This window comes from Salvelinus namaycush, chromosome 22, assembly GCF_016432855.1.
Source record: "Salvelinus namaycush isolate Seneca chromosome 22, SaNama_1.0, whole genome shotgun sequence".
Classification (NCBI taxonomy): Eukaryota; Metazoa; Chordata; class Actinopteri; order Salmoniformes; family Salmonidae; genus Salvelinus; species Salvelinus namaycush.
This window is the reverse complement of record NC_052328.1, coordinates 22,139,592-22,159,185: the sequence shown is the minus strand read 5'-3', so window position 1 is coordinate 22,159,185 and position 19,594 is coordinate 22,139,592. Positions and strand designations below refer to the sequence as shown.

Sequence of the window (19,594 nt, the reverse complement as noted above, 5' to 3'; positions counted from 1 at the left end):
GTTTTTGATATTTAACTAGGCAAGTCAGTTAAGAACCAATTCTTAATTACAATGATGGCCTACCGGGGAACAGTGGGTTAACTGCCTTGTTCAGGGGCAGAACAACAGATGTTTACCTTGTCAGCTCTGGGATTTGATCCAGCAACTTTTCGGTTACTGGCCCAACACTCTAACCACTTGGCTACCTGCCGCCCCATCATAATATATGCACAAACCGTACCAAACTGTTTCGGTTGGGAAGCATGGGGCCGCCTTTAGTCTGTAAAGGGTTAACACCAGCCAAAAATAGAACCTCCTCTCTCTCCCTCTCTCTTTCTCTTGCTTTCTCTCTCCCTCTCCTTTCTTCCTTCCTTTCTCCATCTCTGCATATACTGTACTGTATGTCCTAATAATGCTTTACATGGGAGTGGGTCCATAGGCTTGTATCTGTTCGTTAGTTTTTTTATGGGGATGTTTTACACCTGAAATAGGTGTGATACAGGAATGCAATGTAAAATTAATTGTGGCACATGGGCTTATGATTCAGATTTCTGTTAAACTTCATTTACATTTAAGTAATTTAGCAGATGCTCTTATCCAGAGCGACTTACAAATTGGAAAGTTCATACATATTCATCCTGGTCCCCCCGTGGCAATTGAACCCTGGTCCCCCCGTGGGAATTGAACCCACAACCCTGGCGTTGCAAGCGCCATGCTCTACCAACTGAGCCACACGGGACCACGCGACAACTTCATGATAAATACTAGTTTCTTTCTTAACAAAATCCAGTATGACAGGTTGTAAATTCAGGGAAATTTACAAACTTCCTAAACTCCCTAGCCTAGATTTGAGGAACTGCTTGGTTGTCACATGACATTGTCCACAACCTTATATTATTGGACTTGATGACTGCAGAAACAATGATAAAAGGGAAGTGTTCAATAATAAAGGGACAGAGATACAGTATAGCAAAACAAGCTCAGACACAGATCACTCACAGAGGCTGACCTCCACGTGAAGCGATCATAACGTGTACACGAGACTGGAGATAGATAAGCATTGTTTCTGTACAGAACAGAGAATGGGAGACGGAGAGAGATTCCCCAGGTCAGCACTGCAGATTGACCTGGACTGTTTCTTTGTGTCTGAGGAGTTTGGATTCATCCTGGAGCAGCCAGCAGTAAGGCATCTTTTTCCAACTTTATACATGTACTTTGAGCTGAGCATAAAAATGTTTCAAAATTACTGCAATTACTGTTAACAGATAACTTTATAAATGGTGAGTCTTCAGGTTCATCTGTTGGCATTTTATTTATTACAATATTGGTTAATTTTCCTTTACATGCTGTTTCGTTTTCTGTTAAAACAAGCTAGACTCCGCTGCTCTTTACAAATTTGATCTACTCACTAAGTCACCATTCAAATAATTTCCTGGTATTGTTTTGTGGATGTGAAAAGCAAAATTAAAGAACCTACTTCCACATTTAATATCAGTCTGTAGACTTCACAACAGAAACAATGAGAAGTGTGGAATTACTTCTGTGTCAGTGACCTATAGTATTTCCTCCAGTAAGTCTTGATCCACTAATCCCATGTGCTACCATGGTTTTAAACTCAGAAATATGTTTGCTTTGGTTAATGTTATATAGATACCTATTGATCTTTCTCCCTCCAGCGTGCACTGAGCTGTGAGCCAATGACAGTTGGTCTGTTCTGGTCTCTATTGACTTACACTGGAGACAGTGTGCTCAGTGTCAACACTAGATCAATGAGATTTGAGGAACTAGATACAGTTCTACTCTCTACTTTAGATCATGCTTTTATCCCATCACACCATACTGCCATGTCTAGTTTCTTTCTAACCAAAATCCAGTATGACAATCAACAGGTTGTAAATTTAGGGAAATTTACAAACTTCCTAAACTCCCTAGCCTAGATTTGAGGAACTGCTTGGTTGTCACATGACATTGTCCACAACCTTCTATTATTGCACTTGAGGACCGCAGAAACAATGATAAAAGGGATGTGTTCAATAATAAAGGGACAGAGATACAGTATAGCAAAACAAGCTCAGACACAGATCACTCACAGAGGCTGACCTCCACGTGAAGCGATCATAACGTGACAATGAGACTGGAGATAAATAAGAATAGATACTGTACAGAACAGAGAATGGGATGTTATATAGATACCTGTTGATCTTTCTCCCTCCAGCGTGCACTGAGCTGTGAGCCAATGACAGTTGGTCTGTTCTGGTCTCTATTGACTTACACTGGAGACAGTGTGCTCAATGTCAACACTAGATCAATGAGACTTGAGGGACTAAATACAGTTCTACTCTCTACTTTAGTGCATTATTTTATCCCATCACATCTCATTAACTTACAGTACGTTCCGATTTCAGACAGAAACATATTTTTTGCTTGAACTTCTAGAACCAACAATTTTCTTCTTTTGCGTATAGTGCACAGATAAAACAGTGTACTGTCATATCTAGCTATATGACCTTTGCCCATTTCAGACAGACCTTCCAGATTACTACCGGGTATGGATGGGCTTGGCCAGCAACCTCACACCCCTCATCCAAACACATCAGCTGCGAGACCTGGTCAATGAGGTGAGAAACCACATGTACTGTATCTCAGTCAACAATCAAATACACTTGATTTAGGCTTCAGTACTGATGTAATTTTGCATGTGTCTGGGCTTGTGATGTCCGTGCTGACGTGTGTGTAGTGGTGGAAAAAGTACCCAATTTTCATACTTGAGTAAAAGTAAAGATACTTTAAAAGAAAATGACTAAAGTCTAGAAGTATTTGGTTTTAAATGTACTCAAGTATCAAAAGTAAAAGTATAAATCATTTAACATTTATTATATTAAGCAAACCAGACAAGTTTTTTTAAATTTACGGATAGCCATGGGCAGTTCAACACTCAGACAAAATTCACAAGCGAAGCATTTGTTTAGTGAGTCTGCCAGATTAGAAGCAGTAGGGATGATATGGGATGTTCTCTTGATAAGTGCGTGAATTAGACAATCTTCTTGTCCTACTAAGCATTCAAAATGTAATGAGTACTTTTGGGTGTAAGGGAAAATGTAAGGAGTAAAAAGTACATTATTTTCTTTAGGAATGTAGTGGAGTAAAAGTAAAAGTTGTCAAAAATATAAATAGCAAAGTAAAGTACAGATTCCCCAAAAAACTACTTAAGTAGTACTTAAAAGTATTTATACTTAAGTATTTTACACCGCTGCGTGTGTGATTGTACCAGTGTTGCTGATAGACTCCATACTAACAGACTCATTGTTGCCATTGTTGTAAACAGATGCCCGTGCTGAGTTCCCATCACCTAAAGGGCCATCGGGAACTGAGGCTGGCTCACCTGGCCCTGGGCTTCATCACCATGGGGTATGTCTGGCAGGAGGGGCAACACCTGCCGGCCCAGGTAAAAACCAGCTCAGAGTGACCTTTAACCTCGGACATGAACACTGGAATCTGTCCCATTGATTGTTGGCATGTTTATTGTTTGTGTTTATTAGACTCTCCCCAAATCCCTGGCTCTGCCCTACTGGCTGATCTCCAAGAGACTCGGCCTGCCTCCCATCCTGACCTATGCAGACTCTGTTCTGGTCAACTGGAGACTAAAGGACCCTACAGGGTGAGCTGGGCCTTTGACCCTTACACCCTGGTCTGTCAATATAACCTCTACCCCCTTGACCACTTTCTTTCCAACCCGTACCAAAATGCCACTACACCTATGTCTACTACCATTTCTTCTACTAACACGACGGGAATATGTACTGTTTAGGAAACACATGCAATGTATTGACATTCTTTCTCACACTTGTTATTTCAGGGACATGGAAATTGGGTGAGTTTGACAGAAACACTGTCATGAGAATTACGTCTCCTGTAAATTCCTGTTTTCGGTTCCGTTTGGTTTCTATTTGATATTGTTGTGGTTTCCATGTGATATTCATGTGCATTTTAATATAGGAACTTGGAAACACTGTTCTCTTTCCCTGGGGGAGAAAGCTGTAAAGGGTTCTTCCTGGTCTCTCTTTTGGTGGAGAGGGCTGCTAGCTCAGGGATACAGGTAAGTCTCTATGTGTGTCTCTGTCTTTCTTTGTCTCTGTCTCTATCTATGTACTGTATCTCTCACACACTTTGCATCTCTCTGTCTCTCATAACCCAGTTTCTCCCTCTCTCTCTGTTTTTGTAATCTCTTTCTCTCTTTAATGTTCTCTCTTTCGCTATGACCACTAAGGGTCTTTTGATTATGAGTACTAATTGTCCTGAACTACGTCTAGGGGGCGTTTTCAGTGATGAATGCTGTGGTAACCTGTGACATCATCAGCATACAGAAGGGCCTCTACAAAGTGGGCCAGTCTCTGAGGAAGATGAAGGAAATATTTGAGCTCATGCACAGTAAGTTGCATCCTTACCTTATCCACAGTGAATCATATCCATACCCAGGTAGTATACAGTTGAAGTTGTAAGTTTACATACACCTTAGCCAAATACATTTAACCTCTTAGTGAACCCTCCGCGCACCAATCCCGTTAACGGGATTGATTTTACAACACCCAGTGAAATAGCAGTGCGCCAAATTCAAAAACAGAAATACTCATAATAATAATTAATGAATCATACAAGTGTTATAAATCGGTTTAAAGATGAACTTCTTGTTAATCCAGCCACAGTGTCAGATTTCAAAAAGGCTTTACGGCGAAAACAAACCATGCTATTATCGCAAACGTCCCACCGGCCAATAGCCAGGGAAAATACAGCGCGGCATATTCAAATAACATGATATAAAAATCAAACTTTCATTAAATCACACATGTACCAAATTAAAGCTACACTCGTTGTGAATCCAGCCAACATGTCAGATTTCAAAAGGGCTTTTCGGCGAAAGCATAAGATGCTATTATCTGATGACAGCACAATGTCAACAAAGAGAGAGTAGCATATTTCAACACTGCAAGCACGACACAAAACGCAGAAATAAAATATAAATCATGCCTTACCTTTGACGAAATTCTTTTGTTGGCACTCCAATATGTCCCATAAACATCACAAATGGTCCTTTTGTTCGATTAATTCCGTCAATATATATCCAAAATGTCAATTTATCAAAAGTTACATGTAAACTTTACCAAAACATTTCAAACTAATTTTGTAATACAACGTTAGGTATTTTTAAACGTTAATAATCGATCAATTTGAAGACGGGATGATCTGTGTCCAATACAAAAGAAAACAAACTGACGCAACTTTTTTCGTAACGTGGCTCTCTCAAAAAATTTACTTCATGTGACCCTCATTTACGATAGTCCTACTTCTTCAGTACACAAAGGAATAACCTCAACCAATTTCCAAGGACCGGAGACATCCAGTGGAAGCGGTAGGAACTGCAAGCAAGTCAATTAGAAATCTGGTGTCTCTAAAAAACCTCATTGAAAAGACAGTGACATCAAAAAAATACAAATTCTGAATGGTTTGTCCTCAGGGTTTTGCCTGCTACATAAGTTCTGTTATTCTCACAGATATGATTCAAACAGTTTTAGAAACTTCAGAGTGTTTTCCATCCAAATATACTAATAATATGCATATCTCATATTCTGGGGATGAGTAGCAGGCAGTTGAATTTTTGCATGCAATTCTTCCGAAAGTGAAAATGCTGGCCCCTGCCCACAAGAAGTTAACTTCTTTGATATAGGGGGCAGCATTTTCACTTTTGGGTGAATTGCGTGTCCATAGTGAACCGCCTCCTACTCTGTCCCAGATGCTAATATATGCATATTATTATTACTATTGGATAGAAAACACTCTGAAGTTTCTAAAACTTCACTAGATGTCAACAGTCGGTAGAGCGTTGAATGAAGTTTATACTGTGTTGTGGGGCCGGATGAGAGGGGAATGAGTCAGTGGTCTGGCAGATTGCCAGTTCCTGGTCATGCGCTTTCCTCATGATATCGCCTTGCGTTCCATAACTTCTACAGACATGAAGGAATGCTCCGGTTGGAACATTATTGGATATATATGATAACAACATCCTGAAGATTGATTCTCTACTTACTTTGACCAGTTTATTCGACTTGTAATATAACTTTTTGAAGTTTTTGTCCGACGTTTAACTGCATCTGCGCGAGCGTTTGGACACGTGTACTACACATGCTAGCAAAAGTAGCTACTTGGACATAAGTAATGGACATTATCGAACAAAATAACGATTTATTGTGGAACTAGGATTCCTTGGAGTGCATTCTGATGAAGATGATCAAAGGTAAGGGAATATTTATGATGTAATTTCGTATTTCTGTTGACTCCAACATGGCGGAGAAATGTTGTTAAATCTGAGCGCCGTCTCAGATTATTGCATGGTGTGCTTTTTACCTAAAGTTTTTTGGAAATCTGACACAGCGGTTGCATTAAGAACAAGTGTATCTTTAATTCTATGTAAAACATGTATCTTTCATCAAAGTTTATGATGAGTATTTCTGTTATTTGACGTGGCTCTCTGCAATTTCTCCGGATATTTTGGAGGCATTTCTGAACATGGCGCCAATGTAAACCGAGATTTGTGGATATAAATATGCACATTATCGAACAAAACATAAAGGTATTGTGTAACATGATGTCCTATGAGTGTCATCTGATGAAGATCATCAAAGGTTCGTGATTAATTTGATCTCTATTTCTGCTTTTTGTGACTACTATCTTTTGCTGGGAAAATGGCTGTGTTTTTCTGTGGCTATGTACTGAGCTAACATAATTGTTTGGTGTGCTTTCCCTGTAAATCCTTTTTGAAATCAGACTGGATTCACAACATGTGTAGCTTTAATTTGGTGTCTTTCACGTGTGATTTCATGAAAGATTGATTATTATAGTAATACATTTGAATTTGGCGCGCTACATTTTTTCTGGCTTTTGGCCAAGTGGGACGCTACCATCCCACATAACCCAGAGAAGTTAAACATTACAAATGGTCATTTTGTTTGATAAATTCTGTTGTTATATCTCCAAAATGTAAATTTATTTGGTGCGTTTGATCCAGAAAAACACCGGTTCCAACTCGTGCAACATGACTACAAAGTATCTAATATAGTTACCTGTAAACTTGATCCAAACATTTCAAACAACTTTCCTAATCCAAATTTAGGTATTTTTTCAACGTAAATAATTGATAAAATTTAAACTGTGTTCAATACCGGACGAAAACAAAGTGGAGCAAGCTTTCAGGTAGTGCGCCCCAACCACAACACTAGACTCGACCCTCATTTTGAACAGCCCTACTTCTTCATTTCTCAAAGGAAAAACATCAACCAACTTCTAAAGATTGTTGACATCTAGTGGAAGCGATAGGAACTGCAAGCAAGTGCCTTAGAAATCTAGATCCACATAGAAACCCATTGAAAAGAGAGTGACCTCAAACATTTTTTTTCCTGCATGGTTTGTCATCGGGGTTTCGCCTGCCAAATAAGTTCTGTTATAATCACAGACATAGTTTTAACAGTTTTAGAAATTTTAGAGTGTTTTCTATCCAAGTATATGCATATCCTAGCTTCTGGGCCTGAGTAGCAGGCCGTTTAATTTTGGCACACTTTTCATCCGGACGTGAAAATAGTGCCCCCTAGCCTTAAAATAGTGCCCCCTAGCCTGAGTTTAAAACTCAGTTTTTCACAATTCCTTACATTTAATCCGATTAAAAATGCTCTGTCTTCGGTCAGTTAGGATCAACACTTTATTTTAAGAATGTGAAATGTCAGAATAATAATAGAGAGATTTATTTATTTCAGCTTTTATTTCTTTCATCACATTCCCAGTGAGTCAGAAGTTTACATATACTCAATTAGTATCTGGAAGCATTGCCATTAAATTGTTTAACTTGGGTCAAACATTTCGAGTAGCTTTCCACAAGCTTCCCACAATAAGTTGGATGAATTTTGGCCCATTCCTCCTGACAGAACTGGTGTAACTGAATCAGGTTTGCAGGCCTCCTTGCTCGCACACGCTTTTTCAGTTATGCCCACAAATTTTCTGTAGGATTGAGGTCAGAGCTTTGTGATGGCCACTCCAATACCTTGACTTTGTTGTCTTAAAGCCATTTTGCCACAACTTTGGAAGTATGCTTGGGGTCATTGTCCATTTGGAAGAACCATTTGCAACCACGCTTTAACTTCCTGACTGATGTCTTGAGATGTTGCTTCAATATGTCCAAATAATTTTCCGTCCTCATGATGCCATCTATTTTGTGAAGTGCACCAGTCCCTCCTGCAGCAAAGCACCGCCACAACATGATGCTGCCATCCCCGTGCTTCACGGTTGGGATGGTGTTTTTTTGGCTTGCAACCCTCCCCCTTTTTCCTCCAAACATAACGATGGTCATTATGGCCAAACAGTTCTATTTTTGTTTCATCAGACCAGAGGACATTTCTCTAAAAAGTACATTCTTTGTCCCCATGTGCAGTTGTAAACCGTAGTCTGTGTCTTCTTCCTTGCATGGGGGGCCTTTCAGGTTATGTCGATATAGGACTCGTTTTACTGTGGATATAGATACTTTTCTACCTGTTTCCTCCTGTATCTTCACAAGGTCCTTTGCTGTTGTTCTGGAATTGATTTTCACTTTTCGCACCAAAGTACGTTCATCTCTAGGAGACAGAACGCGTCTCCTTCCTGAGCGGTATGACGGCTGCGTGGTCCCATGGTGTTTATACTTGCGTACTATTGTTTGTACAGATGAATGTGGTAACTTCAGGCGTTTGGAAATTGCTCCCAAGGATGAACCAGACTTGTGGAGGTCTACAATTTTTTTCTGAGATCTTGGCTGATTTCTTTTAATTTTCCCATTATATCAAGCAAAGATGCACTGAGTTTGAAGGTAGGCCTTGAAATACATCCACAGGTACACCTCCAATTAACTAAAATTATGTCAATTAGCCTATTAGAAGCTTCTAAAGCCATGACATAATTTTCTGGAATTTTTCAAGTTGTTTAAAGGCAATGTCAACTTAGTTTATGTAAACGTCTGACCCACTGGAACCAAACACGCGCACTAAGCACAACTAGAATACACATGGGGTATTTTTTGGGAGATTTGCACACTGTGGGAAAGGGGGGAATTCAGCAACCAGTTCACAGTCCACAATCCGTTCTCGTTGTCCGTTCCATTCTCCAGGGGTAATCCTAAAACTCGGGTCCTCAGCCACACCGGTTCGGTACACAGTGGGGGTAATCAGACAGTCCAGGTCACAACGGGTAATCACACAGATAATTCTCTCTTCTCACACTCTCCATAACACACGTTACCCTCTCAGTCATCTCCCTGGTTGTGCAGCCCGCTTTCTCTTTTATCCCCAAGTACTCCATGGCTTAATGACCCACAGGCTTGCCTCGTTGGCGCAGGATGTCCATATAAGGATCAGGGGTGGAGCCAGCGGGCTGCAAGATATCTCCCTTCAATCACCACTCCCCTCACCTCTCCCTGACATGTACGACACCACCCCCCCCCCATGAGGGGGGGTCCAGCTCCCTAGAGCATCCCTCCTGGAGAGGGCATCGGCATTTCCATGGGCTGCACCTGAACTGTGGACGACAGAGAAAGCAAAGGGCTGTAAGGATAGGAACCAGCGGGTGACCCGGGCATTACTGTCCTTATTCCGTGACATCCAAACCAGTGGTGCATGGTCCGTTACTAGGGTGAAGTGCCGTCCAAATAACTAATATTTCAGTATCTCCAGTGCGCACTGGATCGCTAGACATTCTTTCTCCACAGTGGAATATATTTATTCCCGCGGCAACAGCTTCCGGCTAATGTACACGACTGAGTGTTCCTCACCTTCTTGTAGCTGTGATAGGACGGCACCCACCCCTGTTTCAGACGCATCGGTCTGTACCACCAGTGGTTTGGAGAAGTCCGGGATCACCAGCATTGGTCCAGAACACAGTGCTCCCTTTTGGTCCTGGGAGGCTTTCTCCATCTCCTCGGTCTACGTCACTTGACGGCTCCTGGTCAGATCTGTCAGGGGGCTGGCTAGGGAGGCAAAGTGGGAAATAATTCTCCGGTAGTAACTAGTCAATCCCACAAAAGTGCGTACCTGCATCTTGGTGAGCGGGTGGGGCCAGTCCCGAATCGCCTCCACTTTCTTCACCTAGGGTTTGACACATCCCCTCCCGATCGTGTACCCCCAGGTACTCAGCCTCCCGCAGGCCGAGCCGACATTTCCTTGGATTAGCTGTTAGCCCTGCCCCCGTAAGGCCTGCAATACCATGCTCACCTGGTTTAGATGTGTCTCCCACTCGCTGCGTACTCACGATGGGGACGGAGAATCCGGGTCCATCAACCTTTGGAAGGTGGCTGGGGCCCTGTGCAACCCAAAGGGCAACTTCTTGTAGTGGAACAGTCCGTCAGGGGTGGTGAAAGCAGTTTTCACCTGCACCTCGGGAACTAAGGGCACCTGCCAATAACTCTTCGTCAGGTCGAGTGTGCTGATAAATCGGGCGGTCCCTAGCCGTTCGATTAGTTCATCAATTCGGGAATGGGGTAGGCGTTGAACTTTGAGATTTAATTTACCTTTCTAAAATCATTAGAGAAGCGAAGGGTGCTAATTGTCCAGGTAGCCATTTGATTACCTGTTCAGGAGTCTTATGGCTTGGGGGTAAAAACTGTTGAGAAGCCTTTTTGTCCTAGACTTGGCACTCCGGTACCGCTTGCCATGCGATAGTAGAGAGAACAGTCTATGACTGGGGTGGCTGGGGTCTTTGACAATTTTTAGGGCCTTCCTCTGTCACCGCCTGGTGTAGAGGTCCTGGATGGCAGGCAGCTTTGCCCCAATGATGTACTGGGCCGGAAGCACTAACCTCTGTAGTGCCTTGCGGTCAGAGGCCGAGCAATTGCCATACCAGGCAGTGATGCAACCAGTCAGGATGCTCTCGATGTTGCAGCTGTAGAACCTTTTGAGGATCTCAGGACCCATGCCAAATCCTTTTAGTTCCCTGAGGGGGAATAGGCTTTGTCGTGCCCTCTTCACGACTGTCTTGGTGTTTTTGGACCATTCTAGTTTGTTGTTGATGTGGACACCAAGGAACTTGAAGCTCTCAAGCTGCTCCACTACAGCCCCGTTGATGAGAATGGGGGCGTGCTCTGTACTCCTTTTCCTGTAGTCCACAATCATCTCCTAAGTCTTGGTTATGTTGAGGGATAGGTTGTTATTCTGGCACCACATGGCCAGGTCTCTGACCTCCTCCCTATAGGCTGTCTTGTCGTTGTCTGTGATCAGGCACTGTTGTGTCGTCTGCAAACTTAATGATGGTGTTGGAATCGTGCCTGGCCATGCAGTCGTGGGTGAACAGGGAGTACAGGAGGGGACTGAGCACGCACCCCTGTGGAGCTCCAGTGTTGAGGATCAGCGTTGCAGATGTGTTGCTACCTACCCTCACCACCTCGGGGCGGCCCATCAGGAAATACAGGATCCAGTTGCAGAGGGAGGTGTTTAGTCCCAGGATTCTTAGCTTAGTGATGAGCTTTGAGGGTACTATGCTGTTGAACGCTGAGCTGTAGTCAACGAATAGCATCCTCACATAAGTGTTCCTTTTGTCCAGGTGTGAAAGGGCAGTGTGGAGTGCAATAGAGATTGCATCATCTGTGGATCTGTTTGGGCGGTATGCAAATTGGAGTGGGTCTAGGGTTTCTGGGATAATGGTGTTGATGTGAGCCATTACCAACCTTTCAAAGCACTTCATGGCTACAGATGTGAGTGCTACGGGTCTGTATTCATTTAGGCAGGTTGCCTTTGTGTTCTTGGGCACAGTGACTATGGTGGTCTGCTTGAAACATGTACAGACTCAATCAGGGACATGTTGAAAATGTCAGTGAAGACACCTGCCAGTTGGTCAGCACATGCCCGGAGCACATGTCCTGGTAATCTGTCTGGCCCCGCAGCCTTGTGTATGTTGACCTGTTTAAAGGTCTTACTCACGTTGGCTACGGAGATCGTGATCACACAGTCGTCCAGAACAGCTGATGCTCTCATGCATGCCTCAGTGTTGCTTGCCTCGAAGCGAGCAAAGAAGTGATTTAGCTCGTCTGGTAGGCTCGTGTCACTGGGCAGCTCGCAGCTGTGCTTCCCTATGTAGTCTCTAATAGTTTGCAAGCCCTGCCACATAAGACGAGCATCGGAACCAGTGTAGTATGATTCAATCTTAGCCCTGTATTGAAGCTTTGCCTGTTTGATGGTTTGTCGCAGGGCATAGTGGGATTTCTTGTAAGCTTCGGGGTTAGAGTCCCGCACCTTGAAAGCGGCAGCTCTACCCTTTAGCTCAGTGCGAATGTTGCCTGTAATCCATGGCTTCTGGTTGGGGTATGTACGTACAATCACTGTGGGGACGACGTCCTCGATGCACTTATTGATAAAGCCAGTGACTGATGTGGTGTACTCCTCAATGCCATCGGAAGAATCCCGGAACATGTTCCAGTCTGTGATAGCAAAACAGTCCTGTAGTTTAGCATTTGCTTCATTTGACCACTTTTTTATAGACTGAGTCACTGGTGCTTCCTGCTTTAATTTTTGCTTGTAAGCAGGAATCAGGAGGATAGAGTTGTGGTTGGATTTACCAAATGGAGGGCGAGGGAGGCAAGTAGTGTAGCCTGCAATTTATCACAATATACTCTACTTCAGGCGAGCAAAATCTAGAGACTTAGATTTCATGCACCAGCTGTTGTTTACAAATATGCACAGACCGCCCCCCCTTGTCTTACCAGAGTGTGCTGTTCTATCTTGCCGGTGCAGCGTATATCCCGCTAGCTGAATATCCATGTCGTCATTCAGCCACGATTCCGTGAAACATAGGATATTACAGTTTTTGATGTCCCATTGGTAGGATATTCGTGATTGTACCTCATCTATTTTATTGTCCAATGATTGGCGAGTAGTATTGACGGTAATGGCAGCTTTCCAAGTCGCCTTCTCCGGGTCCTGACCAGGCATCCGGCTCTTTTTCCTTTGTACCTGCGTCGCTTCCTCTTGCAAATAACGGGGATGTCGGTCCTGTGGGGTGTTTGGAGAATGTCTTGTGCGTCGTCTTGTTGTAGAAAAAATCTTTTTCTAATCCGAGGTGAACCATCGTTGTCCTGATATCCAGAAGCTCTTTTTTGCAGTACGATACAGTTGCAGAAATATTATGTACAAAATAAGTTACAAATAATGCGAAAAAAAACCATATAACAGCACAATTGGTTGGGCACCCGTAAAACTGCTGCCATTTCTTCCGCCGCCATTTTAGTTCATGGTTTGCTTTGCCCGCATTCTCCACCACATGTAGCAGGCTCAAGGGGGTGGGGTTTCCACATCACCAAGTTCAATAACCAAACACGCACACAAAGCACAACTAGAATACACATGGGGTGTTTATAAGGGACATTTTCACACTGTGGGAAAAGGGGGAATTCAGCAACCAGTTCACAGTCCACAATCTGTTCTCGTTGTCCGTTTCATTCTCCAAGGGTAATCCTAAAACTCGGGTCCTCAGCCACACCGGTTCGGTACACAGTGGGGGTAATCAGACAGTCCAGGTCACAACGGGTAATCACACAGATAATTCTCTCTTCTCACACTCTCCACAACACACATTTTCCTTTCAGTCCTCTCTCTGTTTGTGCAGCCCGCTTCCTCTTTTATCCCCAAGCACTCCATGGCTTAATGACCCACAGGCTTCCTGGGGTAGGAAGTCCATATAAGGCTTCAGGGTGGAGCCAGCAAGATATCTCCCTTCAATCACCACTCCCCCTGACACCTGTCACAATATATATATATATATATATATATATATATATATATATATATATATATATATATATATATATATATATATATATATATAAACACAAGTGCAAATTATTGGAATATTGAAATATTTCTGTTTTCAGGGCACGTGGACCCCACTGCATTCCATGGAACTCTGAGAATCTTCTTCTCAGGGTAATGTATGAGGCAATGAATACATGTCAAATCCATTTAATTATCAACTAAATGTATTCAACTTATTATAAATTTGATTAATTTGCCCAAGTTAATCATAAGACATTAACAAAACGCATCAGTGATTTATATTTTCAACTTTCTGAAGAGGCAATGTGGGAATGCCCCTGTCTGTGTGCACGTTTGTAGCACTTTGTTTAGCAGTTAGCAAAGATGATAATGCTAACCATCTTCTGGTAGATGGAAAGGCTTTCCAAAATGCCTTTTCAATTAAATGTTAAGTACAGAATGATATCATTATTTGCTGTAATCCAGTGGCGATTTGTTTAGCAAACTCGGAAATCACATGTGTGCTACAGAAACACTGCTATTCAAACAAGTCTCTTGTTGGTGCACACTTGAATGAAAGGGCATCTATGCTGAGCATACAAAACATTAGGAACACCTAAGAACAGCCTCAATTCGTCAGAGCATGGACTACAATGTGACAAAAACGTTCCACAGGGATGCTGGCCCATGTTTACTCCAATGTTTCCCACAGTTGTGTCAAGTTGGCTGGATGTCCTTTGGGTGGTGGACCATTCTTGATACACACGGGAAACTGTTGAGCGTAAAAAACCTAGCAACGTTGCAGTTCTTGATACACTCAAAACGGTGCGCCTGGCACCTACTACCATACCCCGTTCAAAGGCAGTTACATATTTTGTCTTGTCCATTCACCCTCTGAATGGGACACATACACAATCCATGTCTCAATTGTCTCAAGGCTTTGAATGACGTGTATTTAAGGTGACATCAATAAAGGATCATAGCTTTCACCTGGATTCACCTGGTCAGTCTATGTCATGGAAAGAGCAGGTTTTCCTAATGTTTTGTACACTCAATGTATATTCTACACCCAAAAATTATTTTTCCCAGACCTCAAAAGTGTCTCCTGATGTGGTTTATGCATTTTTGAGGACTTATAACATACAATTTGAAAAATTCTGAAACGTGGAAAAACACAATGGAGAAAACAGAATTTGGCAAAAAATTAAAACGGATTTTATACATTATCCCTACATTATGTACCCCATTCTGTGCTGTAATAGTTTCATGCATAACTCTGTATTGTGCTTTCGTAGATGGAGGGATAACCCCATGCTTCCAGGAGGGCTGCTGTATGAGGGTGTGGTTGAGGAGCCGATGATGCTGTCAGGAGGAAGTGCCGCCCAGAGTTCCTCCATTCAGTGCTTTGATGCGCTACTGGGCATCTGTCATGACGACCATGCAGGTATGACCCCATTCTGACCCCATAAGGCTCTGTTTCTGAATAAAATTCCAAGCGAATTTCCAGTGATATTTCAATTTGGGTTTGTCGTGGAAAATTACATAATTAGTCATGCTATCCCATGTTTTATTGCTTAATTAAAGAATAGTCTCTTGTTATATGCTAGTGTTTTTCCTAACCTGATACAAACTTGTCTTGGTGTGACTTAGTCATAAGACTGGGCTTACAGCTAAGAGATATTTGGGTGCAACTGCAGCATGTGAAATCCTGTAGGTTTACTATCTACAGAAAGTCACATGTATGGAACCTTGCAGAAAGGAGTACATTATAGTGTTTGTTGATGTGAACGCAGTTAGACGGTTGAGCCCTCGGGCTATCAACCTTGTGCTATCTTAAGTTTACATAGACAACAAATTACCTTTTACACACTATCTGCTGACTGCCACGTATACAGAAATGAGTTGTATGTATTTTCTCTATAAAAGCATTGATCCGGCACTATTCGTTGAGCTTTTCAACTATGCACTGTTGAGTGGGTAGTTGATTCTCCATTTTTGCAAATCTTATGATAGTGTTGTTTGAAAGAATCTGCAGTCTCTCTTCCCTTTTATTAGATATTCCAAGGCAGGTTCTAATCAAAGCGTATCTCCCCTCTGATCTCACCTTTCCCCTCTCCTCATTTTTCCTCAATTGTTCCTCCTCTCCATCTCTCCATGTACAGCATCTTTCCTGAAGCGCATGCGGGAGTACATGCTCCCCTCCCACCGCCAGCTGATAGAGACTCTGTCTGGCTGTCCCCCTCTACGTGACTTTATCCTCTCCTGCTCAAGCCCCTCTCTCTGCATCAATTATGACTCCTGTGTGTCTGCCCTGGTGAACCTGCGGAGTTATCACCTCTCCGCCGTGACCCGATACATCACTGTACCTGGTCACCGGGCCCGTGCCATGCGCTGTCCACTCAACGGGGTCGGCTCAGCGTTGGATGAAACCGGTACCGGAGGCTCCAGCCCACTGCCCTTCCTGAAGAGCATCCGTGATGCCACTCAGAGAGCACTGATCTCACAGACACGACTCACATCACAGAGTCAACGCTGATATAGATCACTATCGTTTGGTTACTTATACAGCATATGTTCCATCAACATGCTGTTGTATCAAACTGTCGCTGCTCTGCAATTCACATAGTATACCATAGAATAATTTCAGCACACCTTTCATAATTTTATTGGTTGTATATACAGTATATATCATTATGCTTGACTATTATATTTGTGTTTCTTGTGGCAAACACTACATAATTATTGTAAATATTACTCAAACTAGTTGAAAATTGGGTTCTGGCGAGGGCCGGCCCACTTCCAACACTGCCTAGTGCGTTTTAGTTTGATGATCTATTTGACTAGGAATAACCAAGCGAATGATGTAGAGCAGGGCTGTCAAACTCATTCCATGGAGGGCCGAGTAACTGCAGTTTTTTTTCTTCTTTCAATTAAGACCTAGACAACCAGGTGAGGGGAGTTCCTTACTAATTAGTGACCTTAATTCATCAATCAAGTACAAGGGAGTAGCGAAAACCCGCAGACACTCGTCCCTCCGCAGAATGAGCTTGACACGTGATGTAGAGCTATCAACTAAGCCATCACAGCTAAATGCTTTATATACCAGCTGTTTATGACCTAACAACACAACTTTATGGTTGTGGAAAATGTACAACCCAATCGCCATACTAGCATACAAGACAAATACAGATGTAGGATCTTCATTTGAGCCAGTTTCCTTCAGCAGGAAAATAATCCTGCAAACAACAGGAAATGTGAATCATTATGTGGAATACATTTTGGATGAAGTTCATACATTTTTCTTTAGGGTGAATCATGTCTGACATTTAAAGTGAAAATTACAAACTTTAGAATTCTTTCAATTTTGCATTTCCTGCTGTGCATAAAAATTCTCAACAACAAAAATAGTGATCAAATGAAGATCCTACATCTGTATACGGTATATAGAAATCTTAAAACATTGATGCTTTGGTGATAGTGGTGGTTTCTGTGATAGGTATTGAATTGTAAAACCCTTTGCCTTGTAACCTTCATTGTGGAACTCCAACTCTACCCAAAGTACATCTTAAACCTGCCAGCAGTTATTGGATTCATGGTTTAAAGGATTCTATGCTTGAGTAGGAACCCTCAGTCATGAAGTGTGATGTTGGCTGGCTTACAGTAGATAAACCACATGGACTTACCAGCCATGCTTTTGTATGGGGTCTCAAATGGCCCCAAAAAATGATGGTTGTTCACTGATGTCTTTTATGGTTATCTGTCTGTAGTAGTGGCCACAGTACTGGGTCGGGTTGGTAAAAGGGATTGAAAGTGGATGGTCCTGTGATGTGCACAGGACACTTAACATGAAAGGACCTGGCTGATGCCATAGCAAATCCTTCACTGATGTGGTAAACTGCAGTAGGCTACATGCCTCAGCATTGCCTCACATTTCAACTTGAAATATCAGTATGCAGTTTGAGAGGGCTCCCTTATCAAGTAGCTTTTATGACTAGATATCCCAATAATGGATAGAGTAAGTATGGGCAGAAATGCCATCATCGCCTGGCTTTAATCACCATGGGGATGTGGATAATGAGAAGGCTCTTACATTGTTCTATAAAGGGAGATTTTCTATTCCATCAAATTTTTCCTGGAAAGTTGACACATACAAAAGCACAGTTAAACTCATACACTATAAATATCCTTAGGGACCTGAGCCACTGAGCTCCTTAGGGAGCTGAGCCACTGAGCGTCAATTATCCAACCTGTTTCACCATAGTAACCGTGGTTTCACTGTAGCTCGGGGACCTAGCTCCACAAGCCGGAAGTGAGGGATGAAGCAATATAGGGAGGGAGGTAGAGAGAGGGAAATTACACCCTTGAATTCAGGTGTCCAAGCAGACAGTATCTTGGCAGCAGGTGGCAGGCTGGAAACTGTCAAACCTCAGGGCACGCCAGTAGTGTCCCTGCCAGAGAGTGAGCCAATCACATTTAGAGAAAGAGAGGGCGAAAGAGTTCTGAGAGTGACTGGGCAGACCTCTACACAATCCTACACTGCAGCTGAGCCCTGGTCATGCTACAAGTCTTTCTCAACAAGACAGGGAAGAGATCATAGATTAAGAAATGTACTGTACCATGTTGATGTACCTACTGGTTCTCAGATGGTCCAACTTTTTATGTTCCATCAACATTGCTTTGTATCAAATTGTCGCTGCCCTGCAATTCACATAGTATACCACAGAATAATTTCAGCACACCTTTCATAATTATATTGGTTTTATTGAAAATGCATTTTGTGTGAGGTAAAAACAGTACAAAATGCATAATATTGCACATGATCAATGAATTGCACTTCCTTAAGGTATCGCTATGTGTCTGTCTTTCAGTATGCTACAGCCAAACAATGAAAGACTTGGTAACCCAGTCGACAAGAACAGATGTGTGATTGAATCACATGATGTCTGTGTGACATTTTTAAATGTGAGATTGAAATGATTGTCCATAAAATAATGGTGCAGTAAGTGTATAGTTTTAGTGGCTACATCAACTGAATCTCTCTGCTACCAAAGTCACTATTTATCACTGGTCTAGAAATATAAAGATTGCAAGTTCAGTGCATGGATTGCTTCTCCTGGGTGGTGAGTTGATTTCACCCCTAACCTAATCATATAGGAGATGGTAATCAAAGGCGTTTGGTGCTGATCAGTGTTAATCAAAATTATTGGTGAGCTGCAGAATTATAGCATGTGAATAACCATGTGGTCTGTGATGAGGATCAATTGAGCCAAGTGTGTTAGAATGTGAAATACATATCGCAGAGAGAATAGTGATGAATTTCATCATGTCTTTACAGTACATTTCCTTGCTGTGGGTGAGAATAAGTTAGTGCGATGTTAGCCAGTACGTAAGTTAAAGCTTTATGCGTGTGACATGACAAAGAAGTTGCAAAATATGCTTACTTTTTCAACTGATATTCAAGAAAAGCATTTAAGGTATTTTTTGATATAAAATAGTCTGCTGCAGGTTGAATAACACAGTAATAAAACATATCAATAAACTTTAATATGTTAAAAATAAGTCAATTTTTCTATTTCTGAACACTGATGGATTAGAACAGCTTCGAGGAGAACTATAACTTGGATTACATCCTGTTTCTAAAAGACAAAGCGGCCTAGGATCTCAGATACCTCAATCATTCTTAACTTACTCCTGAAGTGCATGTCTGTGTGCAGACAGAGAGAGAGAGAGAGAGCGAGAGAATGAGGGAGAGAGATGGAAGAGAGCGAGAGAGAGAGAAATGGGAGAGAGAGACAGAGCGAGCGCGA

The 19,594-nt window shown here is 42.3% G+C and overlaps 1 protein-coding gene across 1 annotated transcript; it reads left to right on the top strand.

The window, feature by feature from the left end:
* Window positions 1–991: 991 nt before the first annotated feature.
* On the top strand, window positions 992–19,333 carry LOC120017668 (indoleamine 2,3-dioxygenase 2-like). The gene is made up of 10 exons (XM_038960584.1): window positions 992–1,160; window positions 2,502–2,597; window positions 3,305–3,424; window positions 3,519–3,637; window positions 3,836–3,850; window positions 3,976–4,075; window positions 4,290–4,407; window positions 13,907–13,958; window positions 15,083–15,231; window positions 15,950–19,333. The coding sequence occupies exons 1-10, from the start codon at window positions 1,062–1,064 to the stop codon at window positions 16,321–16,323; spliced, it is 1,242 nt and encodes a 413-aa protein (XP_038816512.1). The 5' UTR covers window positions 992–1,061; the 3' UTR covers window positions 16,324–19,333.
* The last annotated feature ends 261 nt before the right edge of the window (window positions 19,334–19,594 follow it).